At 50.8% G+C, this 19,096-nt stretch overlaps 2 protein-coding genes across 2 annotated transcripts; one reads left to right on the forward strand and one right to left on the reverse strand.

The window, feature by feature from the left end:
• The first annotated feature begins 5,528 nt into the window (after positions 1 to 5,528).
• On the forward strand, positions 5,529 to 13,631 carry THEMIS2 (thymocyte selection associated family member 2). Its single transcript, XM_031595069.2, has 6 exons — positions 5,529 to 5,797; positions 9,119 to 9,241; positions 10,527 to 10,667; positions 10,767 to 10,967; positions 11,128 to 12,339; positions 12,865 to 13,631. Exons 2-6 carry the CDS (start codon positions 9,148 to 9,150, stop codon positions 12,957 to 12,959), a joined length of 1,743 nt encoding a protein of 580 aa, XP_031450929.2. The 5' UTR covers positions 5,529 to 5,797; positions 9,119 to 9,147; the 3' UTR covers positions 12,960 to 13,631.
• A 1,541-nt stretch (positions 13,632 to 15,172) lies between these two features.
• RPA2 (replication protein A2) lies at positions 15,173 to 19,083 on the reverse strand. Its single transcript, XM_031595068.2, has 9 exons — positions 18,931 to 19,083; positions 18,757 to 18,851; positions 18,539 to 18,640; positions 18,338 to 18,451; positions 17,419 to 17,493; positions 16,934 to 17,047; positions 16,507 to 16,614; positions 16,233 to 16,327; positions 15,173 to 15,803 (listed from the first exon to the last, which is right to left on the reverse strand). Exons 1-9 carry the CDS (start codon positions 18,944 to 18,946, stop codon positions 15,719 to 15,721), a joined length of 804 nt encoding a protein of 267 aa, XP_031450928.2. The 5' UTR covers positions 18,947 to 19,083; the 3' UTR covers positions 15,173 to 15,718.
• Positions 19,084 to 19,096: the final 13 nt, after the last annotated feature.

A 19,096-nucleotide genomic window follows, 5' to 3' on the forward strand; every position in this document is an offset into this window, starting at 1 on the left:
AATATTTAAGCATCTGAGACAGCTGCGTCTTCATACATCCAGGGAATGAAGAGAAAGGTCCTCATTCATGCAAGCTCTGCAGTGCTACTGGGCCCTTCCTGCAAGGTGTGCAGGAATGTTAATGTGAGGTGGAGAAGAGGAAGTAGGATTGTGCCCAGCTGAGAGCAGCCAGATGTGGTTTGGGTCATTTTCTTTGAAATTAGCCTTCCCTGGAAGTCCTGTAATCCACAAGTGATGCCTGACTCACTGGCATCAGGCCAGCGCATATGACTGTAACTCCCACTGTCCCTGTCTTCTTTTTGCTGCCTTTCTCAAAACACCCTGCACCTTCACACTGAGTTCTGATGGTTGCCTTGGTGTTGTGTTTTGCTTCCTATGAATTCCAAGAGATGCCGTCCTTTTCAGGGAAGCTTTAAGAAGAGGAGGAGAAGCTGCTGAACAGCCCACATCCACATGACCTTCGTGTGTATAACTGTATGCCATCTGGTGTCATCTGGCACATCCTGGCATATTCAGACACATTAGCAGAAGATGGTTGAGGAAGAGGTCTCAAATACCAAATGTGCTCCAAGTACCACTTAGGTTATTCTGATATATCTGCCATGGTCCAAGTTATTGCCATCTTGCAAAGACACCCAGGTGGAAAGCTGCTAGTCTTTGTGCTGACTTTTGAGGAACTGGCCAGTAGTACTGAGTTAACATACTATGTTAATTCTGGTCATGGCTACACACAGAGGCTTTCTCGACTTGTTTCTGGGCTCTGCTGTGTCAGTTCCTGCCTGAGGTTCCTCATCTACTTCTAGATATGTCTAAGAGGAGTGAGAATTCAGCCTAAAGAAAAGAGCAGCATTCCTTCTGGTGGGTAATGAATCACTGGATCATGACAGGGCAAGTCCTTTCCAAAGGGAGGCACAACCAGCTGTTCATCTGGTGTCTGTGTAAAAGTACTGCTTTTATGATTCCAAAAGCTTGCAGGACCTTGTTCTCAGTTAACCTTTCTTCCATAGGCACAGCAGAGTACTGAGTTACTTTGACAGCAATTCCACAGTTTAGCAAAGATGAAGAAAAGCCTGGAAATGGCCTTTTTAAACAGTAATTCCCATGTCTGCTTCAGTAGTCCTACTGGTTCAGTTCAGATTTTCCAAGTTACTCTGATACTGTTTGCTTGTTAACAGGTCAGAGGTTGGTTGTGCTCCATTGCAGGAAGTGTTATCGACTGTGAGGATGCTTCATGCTGAGCCCACTGTTGCTTGGATCCTAGCAGCTGACTTCACCTTTCATCTGGGCTGTCTGGCTGGGACACTGCTTATTAATTCCTGCTTCTTGTCTGAGGAGCTCTGGCCTCTTGCTTGTTGTAACATCAGCTACAACATCAGCAGTCAAGGGTTAAGACTTTGAATGACAAGCAGGTCAGTGCTTGTCAAGGAGTGCCTAAAATCTGGTAATTCCAGTTGTCTGTCTGCCCTGCAAGGTCATTCTTTAGGCAATTTTTATGTTTCCACAGTTAGAGTGGACACCAGAGGAGCATGTGGGCAGCTTTGCTTCCTTGAGGTGTTTATGACAAGGTGTGACTTCCTCCCATTGCCTGAAACTGAACAGTTCAAGCCTTGCTCCTGACTTCTTAAAGCACAGACATCATGTGCCCCTGTGAGTGCCACTGCTTCTGTGTCTGTTTCACATTACTTTCTTCCAGCCAAGCCACATGAAGACAAAAGGAGAAGAAACCCTGAGGGCAAGAGCCCTGGTACAATGAAGAGTGCTGGTACCTAAATGTCTTCCCTGCCTGAGTCTGCAAATGGTATCAAGAAGCCAAGGTAATGGCTAAGATGGACAAAGTAAGAAAATGAGATCCACAAGCCCAGGTGGGCTGAAAATAACTGGTAATACCTGATGTGGCTTGGAATGGTGCTCTGCAGATGAGAAAACCAGCACTGTTTTCCAAGTAGCTCTATCCACCAACTGTCACCTGAGCAGAAAGGACACAACAGAATGACATTTTGTCTCTGTGAATTACTGCAGGGACACAGAAAGCAGCTGGCTATGCTACGTGCAGGAGTGGAGGGTGTCCTGTGTCTGCAGGGCCTGACCATGAGCATGGATATGGCCTTTCGGTTCAATATAGATCCTAAAGTATTGTTTAGGATGTGGCACAGCTGAGGGGTTTGCCAAGGGCCCAGTGAGTACCAGCTAATCTCAGGGATGGCAGAGAGCAATTTGCAGACTCACAGAATCGTAGGGCGTGGAAGGGACCTCTGGAGGTCCCCAGACCAGCCCCCCTCACCCTTCCCCAAAAACAGGTTCCCTAGAGCAGGTTGCACAGGAAAGCATCTGGGCGGGATCACCTTCCTTGCCCTGCTGGCCATGCTTTGGATGCAGCCCAACATGTGGTTGCCTTGTTGTGCTGCGAGGGCACATGGCTGGCTTATGGCTAGCTGCCATTCACCAGCACCCCTAAGTTCTTTTTGGTGGGGCTGTGCTCAGGCCTTTTGTCCCCTAGCTTGTACTGATAGTGGAGTACCCAGCTGAAAGACTTTGCACTTGGCTTTGTTGGGCAGTGGTGTCTTTATGCTCACTGTCCTATTCTGACCTGGTCTTGCTATGCCCTGGTGATGGGCTGGGGATTCTCTTTGTCACCCTGTCACCTCCATGTGATGCTGAGTACCTCACAGGGCAAGCAGCAGAGAAGCCACTTGTTGAGTGCTCTGAATTTTTTCAAGATAAATGCAAGACTTTGCATACAATCAGCCCATCCTAACCGGGGAAGATGGAGCCAAAGTTTTGGTGGCTCTTATCAAGCCCATTTATCTCCTACTAGCACCAAAAAAAACCTCTTTGCATTGCAGTGACTGGCTGGGAATGCTTCTATGAGATGCTACACATGACGTCTACCAGCGAGTACAGTGGAAGTGGAAATGATGCAGAGGAATATATCTTGAGCAGCCTTCTCTCTGCCAGGAGACAGCACAGCATGAATCACGGACTCATAGGATGGCTTGGGTTGGAAGGGACCTCAAGGATCATCAAATTCCACCCCTCCAGCTTCAGTGAATGCTTCAGTTGAGCTGTGCTGTGGAAAGAGCTCTCCTTTATATGCAGCGCTGCAGCTGATGGACCTTGGTCAACTGGCTGGTGCCCACCAAGCTACTCCTTCACTCCTCCTCAGCAGGAGAGAATACACATGTGGAGATAAGGACAGTGAGTTCACTTACAAATAACTGTCATGAGGTAAATGGACTCAACTTGGGGAAGACACTTTCTCTCTTCTGATTGCATTCTGTCTTGGATTTGTGCCCCTTTCTCAAGGTTGTCAGTTCTTATTTATGAAAGTCTTGAAGTCATGAAGAGGAACACCCAGAGTTTGTTTGTTACAGAGAAGTGGAATATCTGGAATTTAAAGCAGAACTTGAGCAAATACCTGAACCAGACAGAAATATCAAAGTCATTTCAAGACTTCGCTTTCCCCCTTTGGAAGTTTCAAATCCCTTATCTGAGACTTCCGTAACCTTTAGGTAGCATTAGGTAAAGCACATCTGCATTAGTGCAGCTTTCATATATGACAATAATCATAACTGTTACCACTATTAGAATAGTGATAGACAACCTGCAAAAGGTGAGCAAGCCATTCTGTCAATGACCAACCTCCAATTTCCTGCCAAATCTCATTTATTCCACTGTTGACCACTGGTTCTCTACTCCCTACTTCCATGAGCTATGTTAGCCATATGATCAATACAGAAGTATTTCACTATTGGCCTGGACTTGAATGCAGTGGTTCTGTTGGGGGTTAAAATTCCACCCAGAATTGGCTCTTTGCTTGATTTTGGTGTTGGTAGGCAAGTGGAGATACTGGTGAGGTGCTGCAGCTTCCTGACATTCATTGCCAAACTAAATTATCTTCAGACCCATTGACCCTTAACATACAAAGCAAAATGTTGACCTCCCAAAATATTATTAAGGAGAAAAGCCTTGGGATCTCTCCAGTTCACTTTCTCGGATTGGTTTAAACCTCCAAGAGCCATCCTCTCCCCCAGTTTCTTCTATTTTCTACTTTTTTATATATATATATATAATGAATCCAGTGTTCCATTCATTCCAACTTCACTGCAGTGCTTGTAGCAAGCAGAGGGCACCCCTGCTGACCCCACAGCCCTGCCAGGACCTTGCCACATATAAGTGTGTGTTTCCTTTCCCTTGCTGTGCTCAGTCCCAGCATAGGGGCTCAGAAGTTTCATGTGATTTATGAGAAATGTCGTCTGCTCACCACTTCCTCTTTGGTTATGTGGTATTTATTGTTGGTTGGGGTTGGGGGAAAGCCAATTCCACGAAAAAACAACCCAAAAAATAAAACAACAGGGACTGTTGGAAATGAAGCAAGGTTCTGATAGAGCACGTACCCCAGAGCTGCATCCATACAGCTTGGGGACCTGTCCGGGCAGCCTGCTGCAGTGCTCCCTTATTGGCACAGCAACATCATGTTCAGATAGAGCTTCCTTCACCATTTCTTATAAAAGGGCTCCTTCTGTCCACCCTGTCTTTTGCAGGCAGCAGCTGTGTGGGACTGATGGAAGCACTCTGACTGCTGGCAGTGTTAGCCAATAGCATTTCCTTGGCTGATATCACTGGGCCCATCTGTCTGATAGGCTCTACATCTTTCTCTTTTGACCATTTTGTTTTGGCTGCTCCACATGCAGAAGACAACTCACTGTCGTTGGTGTTGGTGTCGTTGGCGTTGGTGTCAGCTGCTTCTTGCTGAACAAAATCCAAATCGAGACCAACACACACCCAATTCAACATTTGAATTCATATAAACCATTTCCAGCATCTTTTTTCACCTCAGTATGTCAGTGATGATAACGAAAGGTGCTTTTCTCCTCTGGAGGAAAAGAGCAATTGCATTCACCTTCCTGTCAGCAAGCTGAGCCCGGAGGATTGTGGCAACTTCCTCTGATGCAAGTCCTCTGCTCTGCCCGCTGCCCGTTTGCACCTTTGGAGCTTCAGGGAGATAAAAACTAAAATGTGGGCCCTGGTTGACCCCACTCTGTGCTGTTCTCCATGCTGGCACAGTGGGATCTGCTGGTGAGGAGCTCCCATCTCCATGTCCTGTGGCTGCCATAGCTGCTCTCCTGTCTGCACACCAAGGCTCTGCTGGGCAGGACCGCTCTGTGCTGAGACTCAGGCAGTGATCAGAGGGGACACCCAGTGAGGGCCGTGTGCCTCAGAGCCCCGGTGGTGTCACATCCTTCATGGGGAAGTGAGGGCTGAGCACAGATGGGAATGAGGCAGTTTCAGTGTGTGTGGAATCAGCGGTTCCTGGGGCCGTTGGCCTTGAACTCCTAAGGCAGCGCTGGCAGGAGGAAGTGAAAACACTGGGCGTGATTCATTCCACTCATTTATTCAGCCCAAGGCTTTGGGGCTGACAAAGCCCTGACAGCTGCTTTTTTCTTCCTGCAGCTGCTCTGCAGCTTCTTACGGGAATACCAGCCCTCCTGCGCCCACTGCATGTGCCAACCTCTTCCCCTCTCCTGAGCCCCGTTGGATGAAATCAGGCTGAAGGCTGAGCTGCCACAAGAGGTAGCAGATGTTGCTGGCCCCAAAGCAGAGCCACTTAGCCCCAAGGCCTATCATCAGCTGGCCTGGGTATGTCTTTCCCTCTCCTCACTCCCCACGCAGCACTGAAGAGATGCTCCTGGCCCAGCTCCTCCCTCCTTGACTGCAACTCGCCATTGCAGCCCAGGCCTGGCTCCTCACTGCAGCTCAGCAGCCTGCAGGCCGGCTCACAGAGGCTTCTGTACCCTCAGTAAGTTTGCAGATGACACCAAGTTGGGAGGTGGTGTGGATCTGCCTGAGGGTAGGGAGGCCCTTCAGAGGGACTTAGATAAGCTGGATCACTGGGCTGGGGTGAATGCAATGAGGTTCAACAAGGCCAAGTGCCAGGTCCTGCACTTTGGCCACAACAAGCCCATGCAGTGCTATAGGCTTGGGGATGAGTGGCTGGATGACTGTGAGGAGGAAAGGGACCTGGGGGTGTTGGTTGATGCTCAGCTGAACATGAGCCGACAGTGTGCCCAGGTGGCCAAAAGGGCCAGCGCCATCCTGGCCTGCATTAGAAACAGTGTGGCCAGCAGGAGCAGGGAGGTGATCATCCCCTGTACTCAGCGCTGGTGAGGCCGCACTTCGAGTGCTGTGTTCAGTTTTGGGCCCTCGCTACAAGAAGGACATTGAGGCCCTGGAGCGTGTCCAGAGAAGGGCAACGAAGCTGGTGAGGGGTCTGGAGCACAAGTCCTATGAGGAGCGGCTGAGGGAGCTGGGATTGTTCAGTCTGGAGAAAAGGAGGCTCAGGGGAGACCTCATTGCACTGTACAACTTCCTGAGGGGAGGTTGTGGTGAAGAGGGGTTTGGCCTCTTCTCCCAGGCAACGAACAGGACCTGAGGAAATGGCCGCAAGTTGTACCAGAGCAGGTTTAGGTTACACTTAAGGAAGAACTTTTTCTCTCAGTGGTCAGGCGCTGGAATGGCTGCCCAGGGAGGTGGTGGAGTCGCCATCTCTGGCAGTGTTCAAGAGGCGCCTGGATGAGGAGCTGCGAGATCTGGTTTAGTGCTTGTGGTAGCAGTGGCAGTGTGAAGACGGTTGGACTAGATGATCTTACAGGTCGTTTCCAACCTTGTGATTCTATGATTCTATGATTCTTTCAGGCAGGGTTCGGTGTGGTTTTGAGCTGACCATGGAACCACCACCTCCACCATGCTTACAGTCTCCACGTCCAGGGCTGGAGACTTCCATGACCATTTCTACTTCCCTAAACTTCCCACAGAGATTGGGACACTGGGTCCTCAAACGTCCTGTGACAGACACACTCACCAGCATCCTTCTGGAGCATGTTGCTCTGTGATACTCAAATGCCATGAGGATCAGGGGCAGCTGGACCAGCAGCTCACACCAGCATCCCAAAGAGAGCCCATGAGCAGAGCTATGCAGGTGCTGGGTTTCCTCTCTGCTGACTCTGTTTCACTGTTTTTCACATCTGTGAATGGCAACCTCAGCAAAGAGCAAGAACAGCCTTCAGCCTTCAGTATCTTCTCCTGAGCTTGGAAGCAGCTCTGTGGTATATTGGTTTTGCTGGCTTTACTGATTATCACTGTTCCCTTTAGGCCACTGTACATTTCTGACCATTGAATTTTCCCGTATGACCTTATATATTTAAACATATTTTTCTCCCTTCCGACTTTTGACCTAGTTCTTTCTGTTTTCAGGCCTCCCTCCCATTTTTCCCCAGGCTGGCAGCACAGTACAGGTCTGCAGAGGATGAACAACAACTTCAGTGGCTTTAATCATCTCTGATTCTAACTCTCTAAGTCTGACATAGAATCATATGATTCTATGATTCTCTGATGACCTGCTCTCACCATGTGCAGCAGCTTTGCAGATGCCTTGTGCCTGTTACCTGGAGACATTTTGGCCTCTGACTCATTTGCAAGCTCCTGATGTCCCATCTGCCCAGGGGCTGTGGGGTGCTGCCTGGAGCACCCCATTCCTGGAGATGCTTGAGCCCATGGATAGAGGCCTGGGCATCCCAACCTGGTGGAGGGCCCACAGCAGGGGTTAGGGCTGGGTGGGCTTTGAGGTCCCCTCCAGCTGAAGCCATTCTGTGATTGCATGATTCTGTGAACAGGGCATACTGTGTGCTGTTCTAACACCAGGTCACTACTGGCTGATCAAGGGAGGCTGCTCCTGCTGGCTGGCTGCACTGAACCCAGTGTTGAACCCTGAGTTCAAGAGGAATATATGGATTAGGTCCAACAAAGGGTGACTAATATGGCCAGGAGGCTGGGCTTGCAACACAACAGGAGCATTTTTGGAATGGGCCAATAGCCACATTTGCAGCTTGGGATACGCAAGGCTGAGCATTAGGGAAGCATTCTGTATGGGAGAAGGAATGCAGAAGGACAGGAGTTCTCCACCTTCGTAGGCTGTCCTAACCTCGACACAGCCAACCTTCTCTGGTGCCAAGAGCAGCCCAGCTCCAAGTGGAAGTTCTCAGGATGTCCCTACTGCTGTGACATTTAAGGCATACTGAAATTGCCCTGTGTACAGGACTCACAGTGCTGCAGCACACTCTTTCCATCGGATCGTTTCTTCCTCTTCCAGTAGGAAACACAAGAGCAGCTGATTTCTGTAGCTGGAATCAAAGCAGAGAGAGGCATAATTTTGCCCATCATCTGTTTAAAAAACTTCTCTTCATGTTTCATTTCCACATGCAGGCCCATATTCCTGCTGTTCCTAGCTTGCAGTTTCAGTTTTATTCATTAGCCAAGTTGGAGGAAAGCTGTAACAAAAAGAAAGCTGCAGATCTGGATCAGATCCGGAGATCTGGAGCTGCAGATCTCCAACAAGCTGTTTCCATCTCAGCAGCCTGTTGAGGTCAGTGTGTGGGGCCAATGGCCCTGGGGAGCAATGCTCAAAGGCTTTGGTGAAGGATGGGGTCTGTCTCAATGGGAGACAGATGTTGCTGCCTGTCCTGGAGGTGTGTGGCTCTGGATCCTGCCTTGCCCATGGCTGAGGCTGCTGCACCTACACGTGGCGTGGTGCACCATCAGTGTAGTGGATCCCTTGGACAGTACAGGGGATATTTGTGCTGGGGGCAAATGGGATCTGAACGCCTGGAGGTGAGCAGGCTAAAGGTGCCTGTGTAGGTTGAGGGCAGCCTGAGCACAGCCCTTTGTTGGCTCGGAGGTGCTCTGTACAGACCCAACCTCTGCCCCACAGCACTGACTGCCTGCCTGACCTCAGCCACAGAGCTGGTGTATGGGACACATGAAGTGGGGACAGCCTGGGCAGGACAGGCTAGAGCATCAGCACAGCCAGGGAAACACCATAGCAAAGCTGGGGGCTCGTGCCTTCAGCCACTGCCAGCACTGGCAGGGCAGGGCTGGGAAGTACCCAGTTATGGTGCGTGCCAGGGTGTGGGTGTTAGGAGGATGTCAGCACAGAGTGGAGAGCTGTGGGAAGAGAGGGGTTGTGGCCAGAGAGGGAACTACTCCTGTGAGAAGCGGAAGTAAAAAGCATGCAGAAGTCAAAGCAGAGCTCAGAGCTGTTTCCTACATCATTCACTCCCTGCAGAGTGACACACAGCACCCAGCAGTGCGGGCATGGAGCCTCTCTCCTTCCAGGAATACATCTGCTCCCTGGACCCCACCACCCTTCCCCGCATCCTCAGGATATGCTCTGGTGTCTACTTCCAAGGTGAGTACTGACTGCCCACATCCTCCAAGGCTCTGCCACCTCCCCACATCCATCCTCAATATCACTGCAGCCTGAGCTCTCCCCTCCTGCCATGAAGATGCCTGATTCCCTTGTCAGCAGGTGCTGAGGGATGGCACACATCTTCCTGCCACTGCCAGCTGCTTGTGCCTGAGGCAAACCTTTCTCCTTTACAGCCAGCACTCATTCAGCTGAGTGCCCCAATGCTGCCAGGGCGGTGGGGCACCAGAGGCCATCTGAACTCTCACTCAGGCAGTGAATCCCCTGTGGGTGGTGGCTCTGGCAGGGGTGGTGGCTTGGTGGCTGGAGAGAAGTGGGATAGCATTGCTCCTGGCCCCAGTGCAAGGAGTGGAGCAAGAGAGCAGCCTCATAGTCTGATCTGAGCTCTCTGCTTCCTCCTGGGCCAATGCCACAGAGACATCTTAGATAAAGGTGAAGTCCTGATATTTCTTCAGCTGATAGCAATGTTGTGGGTGAAATGGAGTCAGAAATAAGCAAATGCTTTTGCTAGATTTCTGGGCCTCTCAAAAATGCTGGAAACGCACCCTGGGTTCCTGCCCGTTGTGGCATCAGCAATGTGGCATTTACCGCCTGGACTTGTGGAATTTGTAGCATTTCTTGATGCTACACTGACTTGTAAAGAGAAAGAGAAGCAGTTGGGGTGGAGTAACACCGCTTCCCAGTAGCTCAGTTGGGATGGATGTTTAACTTTCCCAAAGACTTCCCTCGTCAGGAGTTTTGCTTTTCCAATCTTCCTGATTGGAAGCACCTCTCTAAGATAACCGAGAGCCTTCTCACCATGTCAGCACTCGTGGATGCAGCCCAAGTGATGCTGGCTGCCCACCCCACACAGCTGTGCTGAGCTCCACCATGTTCAGCCCTCAGGGGTCCTGTCCCAGCTCCACTCATCCAGATCTCCAGCAGCAGCAACAGGTTGTGTGGTCTTGTGTGACCAATAACAATATCTACCCACTGGTAATCGAAGCATCCGGGCCCAGAATGAGTCAGCTGAGCAGAAATAACCCCATTTCCGACCAGCCTACAAACAGCTGCGGGTAGGCTTGCTGCTGGCAGCTTCCTGTGCCACTCCTGGGGTTCCCACTCTGCTGGGTGAGAGCTCTGCATCCCCATGCTCTGCTGGGAGGCAGTGGAGCAGTGGAGCTGACACATCTCCACCCCCCAACTCACAAACAGGAGGTGCAGGAGCCGCACGGGCTGCAGATCCAGTTGCTGCCAAGTCTGTGACAGGTCCCTCCTCACCCCACAGGGTCCGTATATGAGATCTCTGGCAATGAGTGCTGCCTGTCAACCGGGGACCTGCTGAAAGTCACTGCTGTCACACTGCAGAAGGTTATCTGTGAGAATGTGCAGACGGGGCAGAAGACAGAGCTGCCACCAACGTTTAAGGGTGAGCAGGGCTGTTCTGATCTGTTCTGTTCTACCCATGGGACCCTCCTCCCCAGGAGCCCTGTATGGCCACAGGGGGCTCAGCTTCGCCATCCCACAGGTCTTTTCCAGCTCTCTTCAGCTCCATCGCCATGTTCTACACCACAGAGACCCTCCCAGCCAGGCAGCAGGCAGAAGGGCCTGACCCTGCACCAGGCTGTGGGGCAGAGCGGTGGGCAGACACAACCCCTGCTGTGCCCCAGCATCAGCCCTCATGCCTTGCTGCTGAGCCCTGTGTACGAGGTGCTGGCCACCATGCACTGTGAGTCCGGCTGCGGAGTTGGGAAGGGTGCTGGGGGTGGAGGTGCCAGGTTTGGTGCTGGGATACAGGCAGCTTGTGAGGCTGCAGGGGGGGTGGTTGTGGGGAGGGCTTCTCTTCGGCGTGGAGTGAGCACAAAATCAGGGCGGCTCTGCTCCTGCAGTGCGCAGGGACCAGGTGAAGATCCCCTCCACGCTGGAGGTGGACGTGGAAGACGTGACAGAGGAGTCTCAAGACGTGCACTTCGCCCAGCCGCTGCTGCTCAGCGAGCTGCTGGGGATGGAGGAGGTGCTGCCGGCCCAGGCCGAGATCCTGGAGGGGCCCCACAGTGTCGCCATCTTTGAGAGCTCCTGGGCCTCCCGCCTGCAGAAGGGGCAGCAGCTGCAGATCCATGGCTGCTCCCACTCCTGGAGGGTGTTGGCCTCGGCCCGCAGCAGCACCCGCCGCTTCCTCCTCTCCGGTGCCTACCAGGGCCGGTTCCGCCGGCGGCCTCGGCAATTTTCCGGGGTGCAGGAGCTGGCGGCCGGGCTGCAACCAGGCCAGCAGCTGCACGTGGTGGTGACGCAGGACTGCGAGGGCCGCGGGGACGACGTTCCTCCGCTCAGCGTGGGTGACCGGCTGGAGGCCCGGCAGCTGCTGCACAACGCCGGCAGCACCAGGCTCTTGTGCCAGCGCCGCAGCGAGGAGGAGGACGGAGAGGATGAGGAGGGCGAGGAGCTCCTGCTGCCGCTGGACCTGGGGGGCAGCTTCGTGGAGGAGGTGTGCGACAACAAGAAGTACGGGCTGGCGGAGCTGCTGGAACGGCTGACACTGCCGTGCGATGTGCGGGTGGTGACCACGGATCCGGCGCTGGAGCGGGACGTGTTGGGTTCCTTCTCCTCCCTGCGCTTGGAGGCCCGCATCTCCCAGCCCTTCCTGCTCAGCAGCTTCTGCGAGGAGCCGGATGAGGGCTTTGAGATCCCGCCCCAGTGGTTGGACCTCTCCCTCGTCCTCACTGGGGAGCCTGTCGGCACCCAGACCCCATCCACGCACCGCTCCCACGTGGAGGAGCTGACAGAGGCCTTCTACTACCAACTGCTGGCGCAGCTGCCGGGTGGTTCAGCCCCACCACCCCCACGGCCCCCCAAGCCAAAGACGGCCAGTGGGAAGGCACAGCCACACAAGGGCCGTGCCCAGGGCCAGAAGAACCAGGCACACCCCAAAGGAAGCTGCCCCCCAACCCCCCAGCACCCTGCCAGCCCCCAGGCCCACCCGGCTCCTTCGTTGCCCCCAAAGGCAAAAAGCCTCCCCATCCAGCAGAGCATCCCCAACAAGTACAGCCCGTGCCCCTACAGGCCAGCAGCCCCACAGCTCCACGATGCTCCTGGAGACACAGGTGAGGGGATGCAAACCCCACTGGGGGGTGGGAGATGTTTGCCACTGGGGCCCTGACATGCTTGCAGATGTTCCTGCTTGGATGTGGGGCAGGGATGCACTGCTGGGGGACTTGCAACCAGGCACCAGGTTATCTCTAGGCTGACTGCTCCATTGCCTTGTCCCAGACATGGACCTCAGCGTGAGGGGAAACAAGGCCTGTCCTCCTCCCGTGAGGAGATGAAAATGGCAGACAAGAGTTCACCTTGGTCTGCCATCAAATGGGAAACGTTCCTGCCCCACAGATCACAGGGATCCATGGCACTGGAAACTGGTGTCTGCTGGGGCGGAGCAGCTGCAAGAAGCCCTCTTTCTTCCAGACCTTTGGCCCCAGCTCACTGGGACTATTGCCATGTCCTGGTGTGAGCACTCCTGTGGGCACATCACCAAGCCAGGGAGGACGGGGGAGCAGTCTGGAGCACCCACTTGTAGGATTTCTGCCATGGTCTAGCTCCAATTACGCATTGTCCGTGCTGTTCTCTTCCAGATATGAAGAGAAGCAGTGAAGAACACGATTATGAAATCATTGAAGGCAGCATTCAGAAGACGATTCGCAAAGTGCAGGCTATTCTTCCTTTTTAATCCTCTGGTTTCTGAAGCTGACCAGACTCCAACTATTCTTAAACCTTATATTAAATTAAAACTATTAAACAAAGGCTGAATACAACCCCAGAGATCCACAGCACAGCCTCTATTTGCCTCAATATCTGCCCACTTTGCTCAAATGCAAGCAGATCACACACCTGAGGAACAGCCAGATGTGCAGAATAAATCCTCCCTGCTGTGCTGTGGTGGGCTGTCATGCTGTGGATCATGTCCTCAGATGTTGCCTATGGGACTCTCCAATTGCACCAGAGCAGCATACAGTGGGGCAGCCATCCTGGGAGCTGAGCATCCACCAAGATAGCATTGAGATGCCAGCCAAGGCTTAGGGCCATTTATCTCACCCAGCTCCTTCTACATTAACATCACCCACACACTCTTAGAATAGCTTGGCTGGATTCTATGGCTGTGCTGTGCTCATCAGCATTTCAGACTGAAAAGTTCTAAGACAAATTCCTTTGTTGTGGTCACTGCTGGAATCTACCAGAGGCCACTGATAGCTCTCCCTACACATCCCATCCCTATCAGAGAAGGCACCACCAGTCACCAGGAGCACCAATACAGGGCAATTTCCAGTCCCAGCTGCTTTAGACTAAAAGCAGGTACAAATCTGAGCTGGAAAATAAACTTTGAATTTCACTTATTAGCAAACTGCTGTTTGGGCTTTTTTCCTCTCCCATTGTGTAGCTTTGGGTTCAGATCTGTTGTGTTGTTCCTCACCTGGGAATCTAGGGCATATTTACAAAGCTGCAGAGATGATCTCAAGCCCTCACTGGAACACGGGCTGGTTTCCTGCTTTCTTTCTTGCTCTGTTTCTACTCTGGGATTTACACTCAGTGTCAGTGCTCTCTCACAGCATGGTCAGATGCTCTTGAATGCTTTAAAGAAACAGCAAAAGGTAGAGTAGTCAAAGAATTAAACTCCTTCCCAAGTTGAAGACATTATGATTCATTCTACATTATCTCTCTTGTCAGATCGCGTTTCTGGAGTCCTACAGCTCCTTTCTATACTGCAAGCAATTCCATGCATCTGCACTTCCAAAAATCATCAGGGATTTGTTTCCTAATCTACATGCCCTCTACAAGAAAAAACTACAGTGCTGTTGGCTTCTAGGTCTGCTAGATCCCATAACATAGAAGCTGACCTGTTCACATCCATACTACAATTTAGCACCACATGTACCAAGGGCTGCAGCTGTGCCACTGCCTAAACTTCAGCAGGATACACAGAGCTTGTTAGAGCGTTATTAACGGAAACAGAGGCACTTGGTAGGGAAGCCAGTCTCACACATGTGCATTGTGGTAAGAGCTACTTTTCCAAAGCTAGCTTACTTCACCGCTCTCAGATAAGATAAAAATCTGCACTGAAACCCACATTTTGCAGCTCCTGCAGAAAGCCACACTAACCCAGCTGATGAGCAGGGAGCACAAGCTTCTTCTGGCAGATTCTGTGCTAGAGAGAAAATAGGAAGCAGCTCTCAAAGAGCAGGTCAGCACAGTTGTAGCAAACAAGGCTCCCATCTGACAGGCAGCAAGTGCCTTTCAGTTTATCAGCAGTCAGCTTGAACAATCCTAGGTCCTGCCTTTTAGCAATGCTAAACATGCATACCACAGAAACCACGCTCACCCATGGGAGAACTGCCATGTTCCTTACAGGGTCAGTAAGTGATTCTGAATATTTATGAACTACACTAACACTCCTACCAACTGATGCAGGACGATTCCCAGGAGGTAGCTTTCAGTTCTGCATTTTCTACTACAAGAAATTAAGAGAGAACAGATACGGTGCAGGAGCTGTCTTCAGCACACTGCCTCCCTGAGCAAAGCAGTGCCACACAGAGAAAGAGGAAATGTAAACTCATCATCTCCTCACTGCTGCATCACCAGTATCCACAATGCTCTTTCCTAACATCACCTTTTTCCTGTTGGCAGCAATGATCCTGGCTCCAGATGGATCACTGATACAGCTTGCAGCTTCTTTCAGTAGAATTATTCATGTTTTCACATCCAGATGTTTGTTCATAGCAATTTGACCCCTTAGAGCAATTCACTTCAAAAGCTTAAGAAAATAATAAGTACAGACAACTAAATCCTGGGAAAGCATGGTCTGTGTTTGTATCCACACATCTGAGTTGCAGTGACAAATGTTTTTCTTCTTTAGGGAAGAACAAAAGCCTCCAGAGCCACAGAAGCTCAAGACCACCCTGGTTTAAATTTTATTGAAAATAATATTCAAAAAGCCATAGTAACCTGACTACTTCGTAGTACAAATATAGATTTAAGTGCACAAACTAATTACAAATCTAGTCATGATTACTGTACTGTAGAACGTTTCTCTTGGCTGCCCCTCTTGTGAACGAAATTGAATGAAAGCATTAGGAAGAAACAACAAAAGAATCTGCACACAAGATGTGAAAGGGGTTCTTTCCAACACAGTTGTTCTAACAGGCAAAAACAAACTGCAGGATCTGAAGCTTTGAGAAGTTTGGTTTTCCTAGGTTTTCCCACATCTGTTTATACTTCCATCACATGGTCATGGCATATTAATCAAGCCCAGTTACCAGAATCCTCCCAAATGTTCTGCTTGTCCTTAAATTCCAAGGTGCAGGGACTCACAAAATAACTGGGACTTGCACAGGTTAGAAAGCAAAGATCACCTTCCAAGTTGCAAAGCTCAGCAGGTTAACTTGAGACACTGGCAAGTAATTGGTTAAAAGCAACTTCCAGGTGGAAAGAACTTCAATCAGCATCTGTAGACTTATAGTGATCATCATCCACAGTAGAGTAGATGTGTCCCTCACTGCTAAGGAATTCAACTGCTTGCCTTTGAAGAAAAAAAAAGGCAATTAGTACCAATTAGTACCTAGCTCACATCAATGCCTTTCTCTCAACCATTTCCCACCCACAGCCTGATGTCCTCACTGTTCCTTTCTGGCATCTGCCAAAAGATGCACCCAGAGACTGTATCCCATCAGCATTTAAACAAGTGCTGCTCCACTAGTCAACACACACATAAAAGTTTTTCCAAGGCTTTATCATTTCAACAGACAGTGACTCATTCTAAGCTGTTTCACTGAATTCAAAAACTCAGGTTGACTATTGCATCCTGTGGGGACACATTAAAATCACAAAACACTGTTAAAAAGAAGTAAGCATCCGGCCTTGCTCACTTCTTTCCTCTTTGTCTACTTTCAGCAGATTCCAGAAAGGACTGTGTGGACTTGAAGCAAATCCTTCATTTCTACATACTTACTTGATTGTTGGTATGCTGACATTGTGGAGCTGAAGTTTCAGCTCTTGAAGACTCATACCTTCTGGAGAATGGCAGTTTTTAATCAGGTTCAGCACCTGGAAGAACATGAACCACCATCAGCACACAGCTAGGCTCTATCAACACTGAACAGCGAGGCCAAAAAAGAATTATCAGCCTTCCAAGAATAACTAAGCTTTTATTTCTTTGTCCTAAATCACACTGCAGCAGCACCCACTGTGACATCTGTGCTCCTGGAAAAGATGCTGGCACCCACCTGACTCTGATGTGCTGTGAGTCCATTCACAGGCAGGTTGCCTCCACCATAGCTCCCCACGTCACTCATTCCAGCAGAGGTAAATGACTGAGGTGCTCTTGATGCTAACTGCAATTGCAAGGGTAAAAGAGCTGTGGCTGCACAGGCTGCTGCAAACCCAAGGCATGAAAGACTCGGCCTAATTACTCCGGTACAGTAATTAAAGAGATTTCCAAAAGAAATCAAATAAAACTGGCTACAACAGAATGTCTCTTGAAGAAATTCAAGACTGACAGCACACCCCTGCTGCAGCCCTTCAAACTTTAGGCTTTCCAGACCCACAACTTATATACAATTTCCCACTGAACCCAGAGATCCCCCTTCTTTGGGAGATAACCAGTAATACCCAGTAACAGCTATGGTGGAACCATGACCTCCAACTACATACCATCAGATTTTTTCTGAGGATCATATGTGCATTGACAGTTTCAAGTATGTGCGTGGTGAACTCATTCATGTTTTCCAAAGGCATGATCTTAAATGCCACCAAACTTTTCTTATTCTTCCAGAGAAAAGAAAAAAATACAGTTAACAGGGTAGCAACATGAACATGCTTGACATACAATTTAAATGCTCTAGCTAGAACAGGAGCAGTAGCAGGTGGGGAGTCTGTCTGCCTTTAATTAACAAAGTTTTTGAACTCAAAAGCTTTTCTATGGAATCATGCAGGACAGTGTCTGGGCAAGTTCTTTCTATCCAGCTGGTAACTGCACTTTGCTTTAACACATGCAGCATTATCTGAAGGATGACTGCTACGAGGCAACTCTTATCATACAATACACTATGGGTTATTCTTACAACACTTTGCCAGATCACCAGCCCTTCATGCCACTGCTCCAACCTCATTTCTTGAGGAGTCACAAATGATCTTACCTGAAAAGACCGAAGATGACCAGCGACTTTTACATAAGTTCCTGGGGGTACCACGATATTCTCACTACCTGCCTCCTTACAGAGAAGGAAAGGAGAAAGCAAGGCTTCGCTGATTCATCTCTCCATTTCTCAATTATCATAATAAACAACTTAAAGACTCCTACCTCAAGCAAACACAAACGACACACGTTCAGACAATCAGTAAGAGCAGTTAGGTAAATATAACTACAGATGAAAAATGTTTATTTGAATGGACTGTATGCTTGACAGCAGTCAGTGCCAGTTTTATGTTCTGCTGCTGCTCTATTCACTCCTGAGGGATTCTCACAGAAGAAGAGGAAAGAACCCAAAGCATTTTAAAAACAAACCACACCCAAGTCAGTTATTCAAACACTGAACACAGCCTGGGGGGCTGCAAGCAGTCACAGAATCTTATGGCAAACCTGTAGATAAGCCAACTGAGGATCTCTTTAATTACTCCCAGAGTTGTTCAGCTGAATGCAGCTGTTCACCTCCAGACATGTTTACCAGCGACACAGGCTGTGTGTAAGCAGCAGCTCTATCAACAGGAGAGCACAGTGGAGACCAGCAGCACTACAGGAACCAGGCACCAGGCAACAAGACAACGCACAGACCTCTTCCACTCTCTGGTTTTACATTTCTCACATAAAAGAACAGAGTGCACACCTCTAAGTAACAACTGAGATTCGGCAGCTAAACTGTAAGAAATTATTTATATTATTTGATGTACGAACTACAGAGTAGAAAATCACAAAAGCACAGAACCACTGATCTTTGCTACTGCAGCACCCTGCTTGGCTCTCATAGGCACAGCATTGCCCCAGCTCACAGACTGACTGTTTTATGTCTCACAGTGCCTCTCCCCACAGCAGCACCTCAGAATGGTTTCATTGCTTACGTCGGTGTCAACCCACTGCCGCACATCCATGGGCGCTGCCGTCATGTCGTCCACCTTGTACAGGATGTTGGTGGGCGCCTTCTCTGCGTGCCTTACGATGCCAACCACGGTGACCTGCGGCAGGGAGGGCCGTCAGGGGGCGGGGAGAGGCACCCGCAGCCCCTCAGAGCCGCCTCACCGGGGATGGCAGCGGGTGCCCACCTGCGAGATCTCCACATCGTGGATGCGGAACGCCTCGTCCACCTGCTCGGCTGCCAGCAGCTGTGACACGGTGCAGGGCACGATGCTCTGCGAGCGGCTGCGCTGCAAGGGGGTGGGGTGAAGGGGACGCGCCGCGGTCAGCGACAGGCTCGGCCCAGCCCGGCTCAGCTCAGGGCAGCGCCGCAGCCGCCCGCTCCCCCGGCCCTGTCTGGCCCTACCTGCTTCTTCTCCGCCTGCGCGCCTGTAGGAGAGCTGAAACCTCCCGGGGACTGCGTGTAGCCGCCCGCAGGGCCGTAGCCACCATCGAAGTTACCTGGGAAGGGAAAGAAAGAGCCGTGAGGGGGGGAGCCTCGCCCAACTCGCCCAGCTCCCCGTGCCGCCCCGGCCCGCACCGTGCCCGCCCCACATGGCGGCAGAGCCCAGCTACGGTACGACTCGTTCCTCGAGCACCGCGTCCCGCGCCCCGGCAGCGGGAGCCAATCGCAACCCTCCTTCTTCCGACTGCTTCCGGCGGCGAGAGCCAATCACCGCCCTCTTTCTTCTGACAGCGTCCGGCAG

Source organism: Phasianus colchicus, chromosome 24 (genome assembly GCF_987193195.1).
Source record: "Phasianus colchicus chromosome 24, bPhaCol1.hap1.1, whole genome shotgun sequence".
NCBI lineage: Eukaryota > Metazoa > Chordata > Aves > Galliformes > Phasianidae > Phasianus > Phasianus colchicus.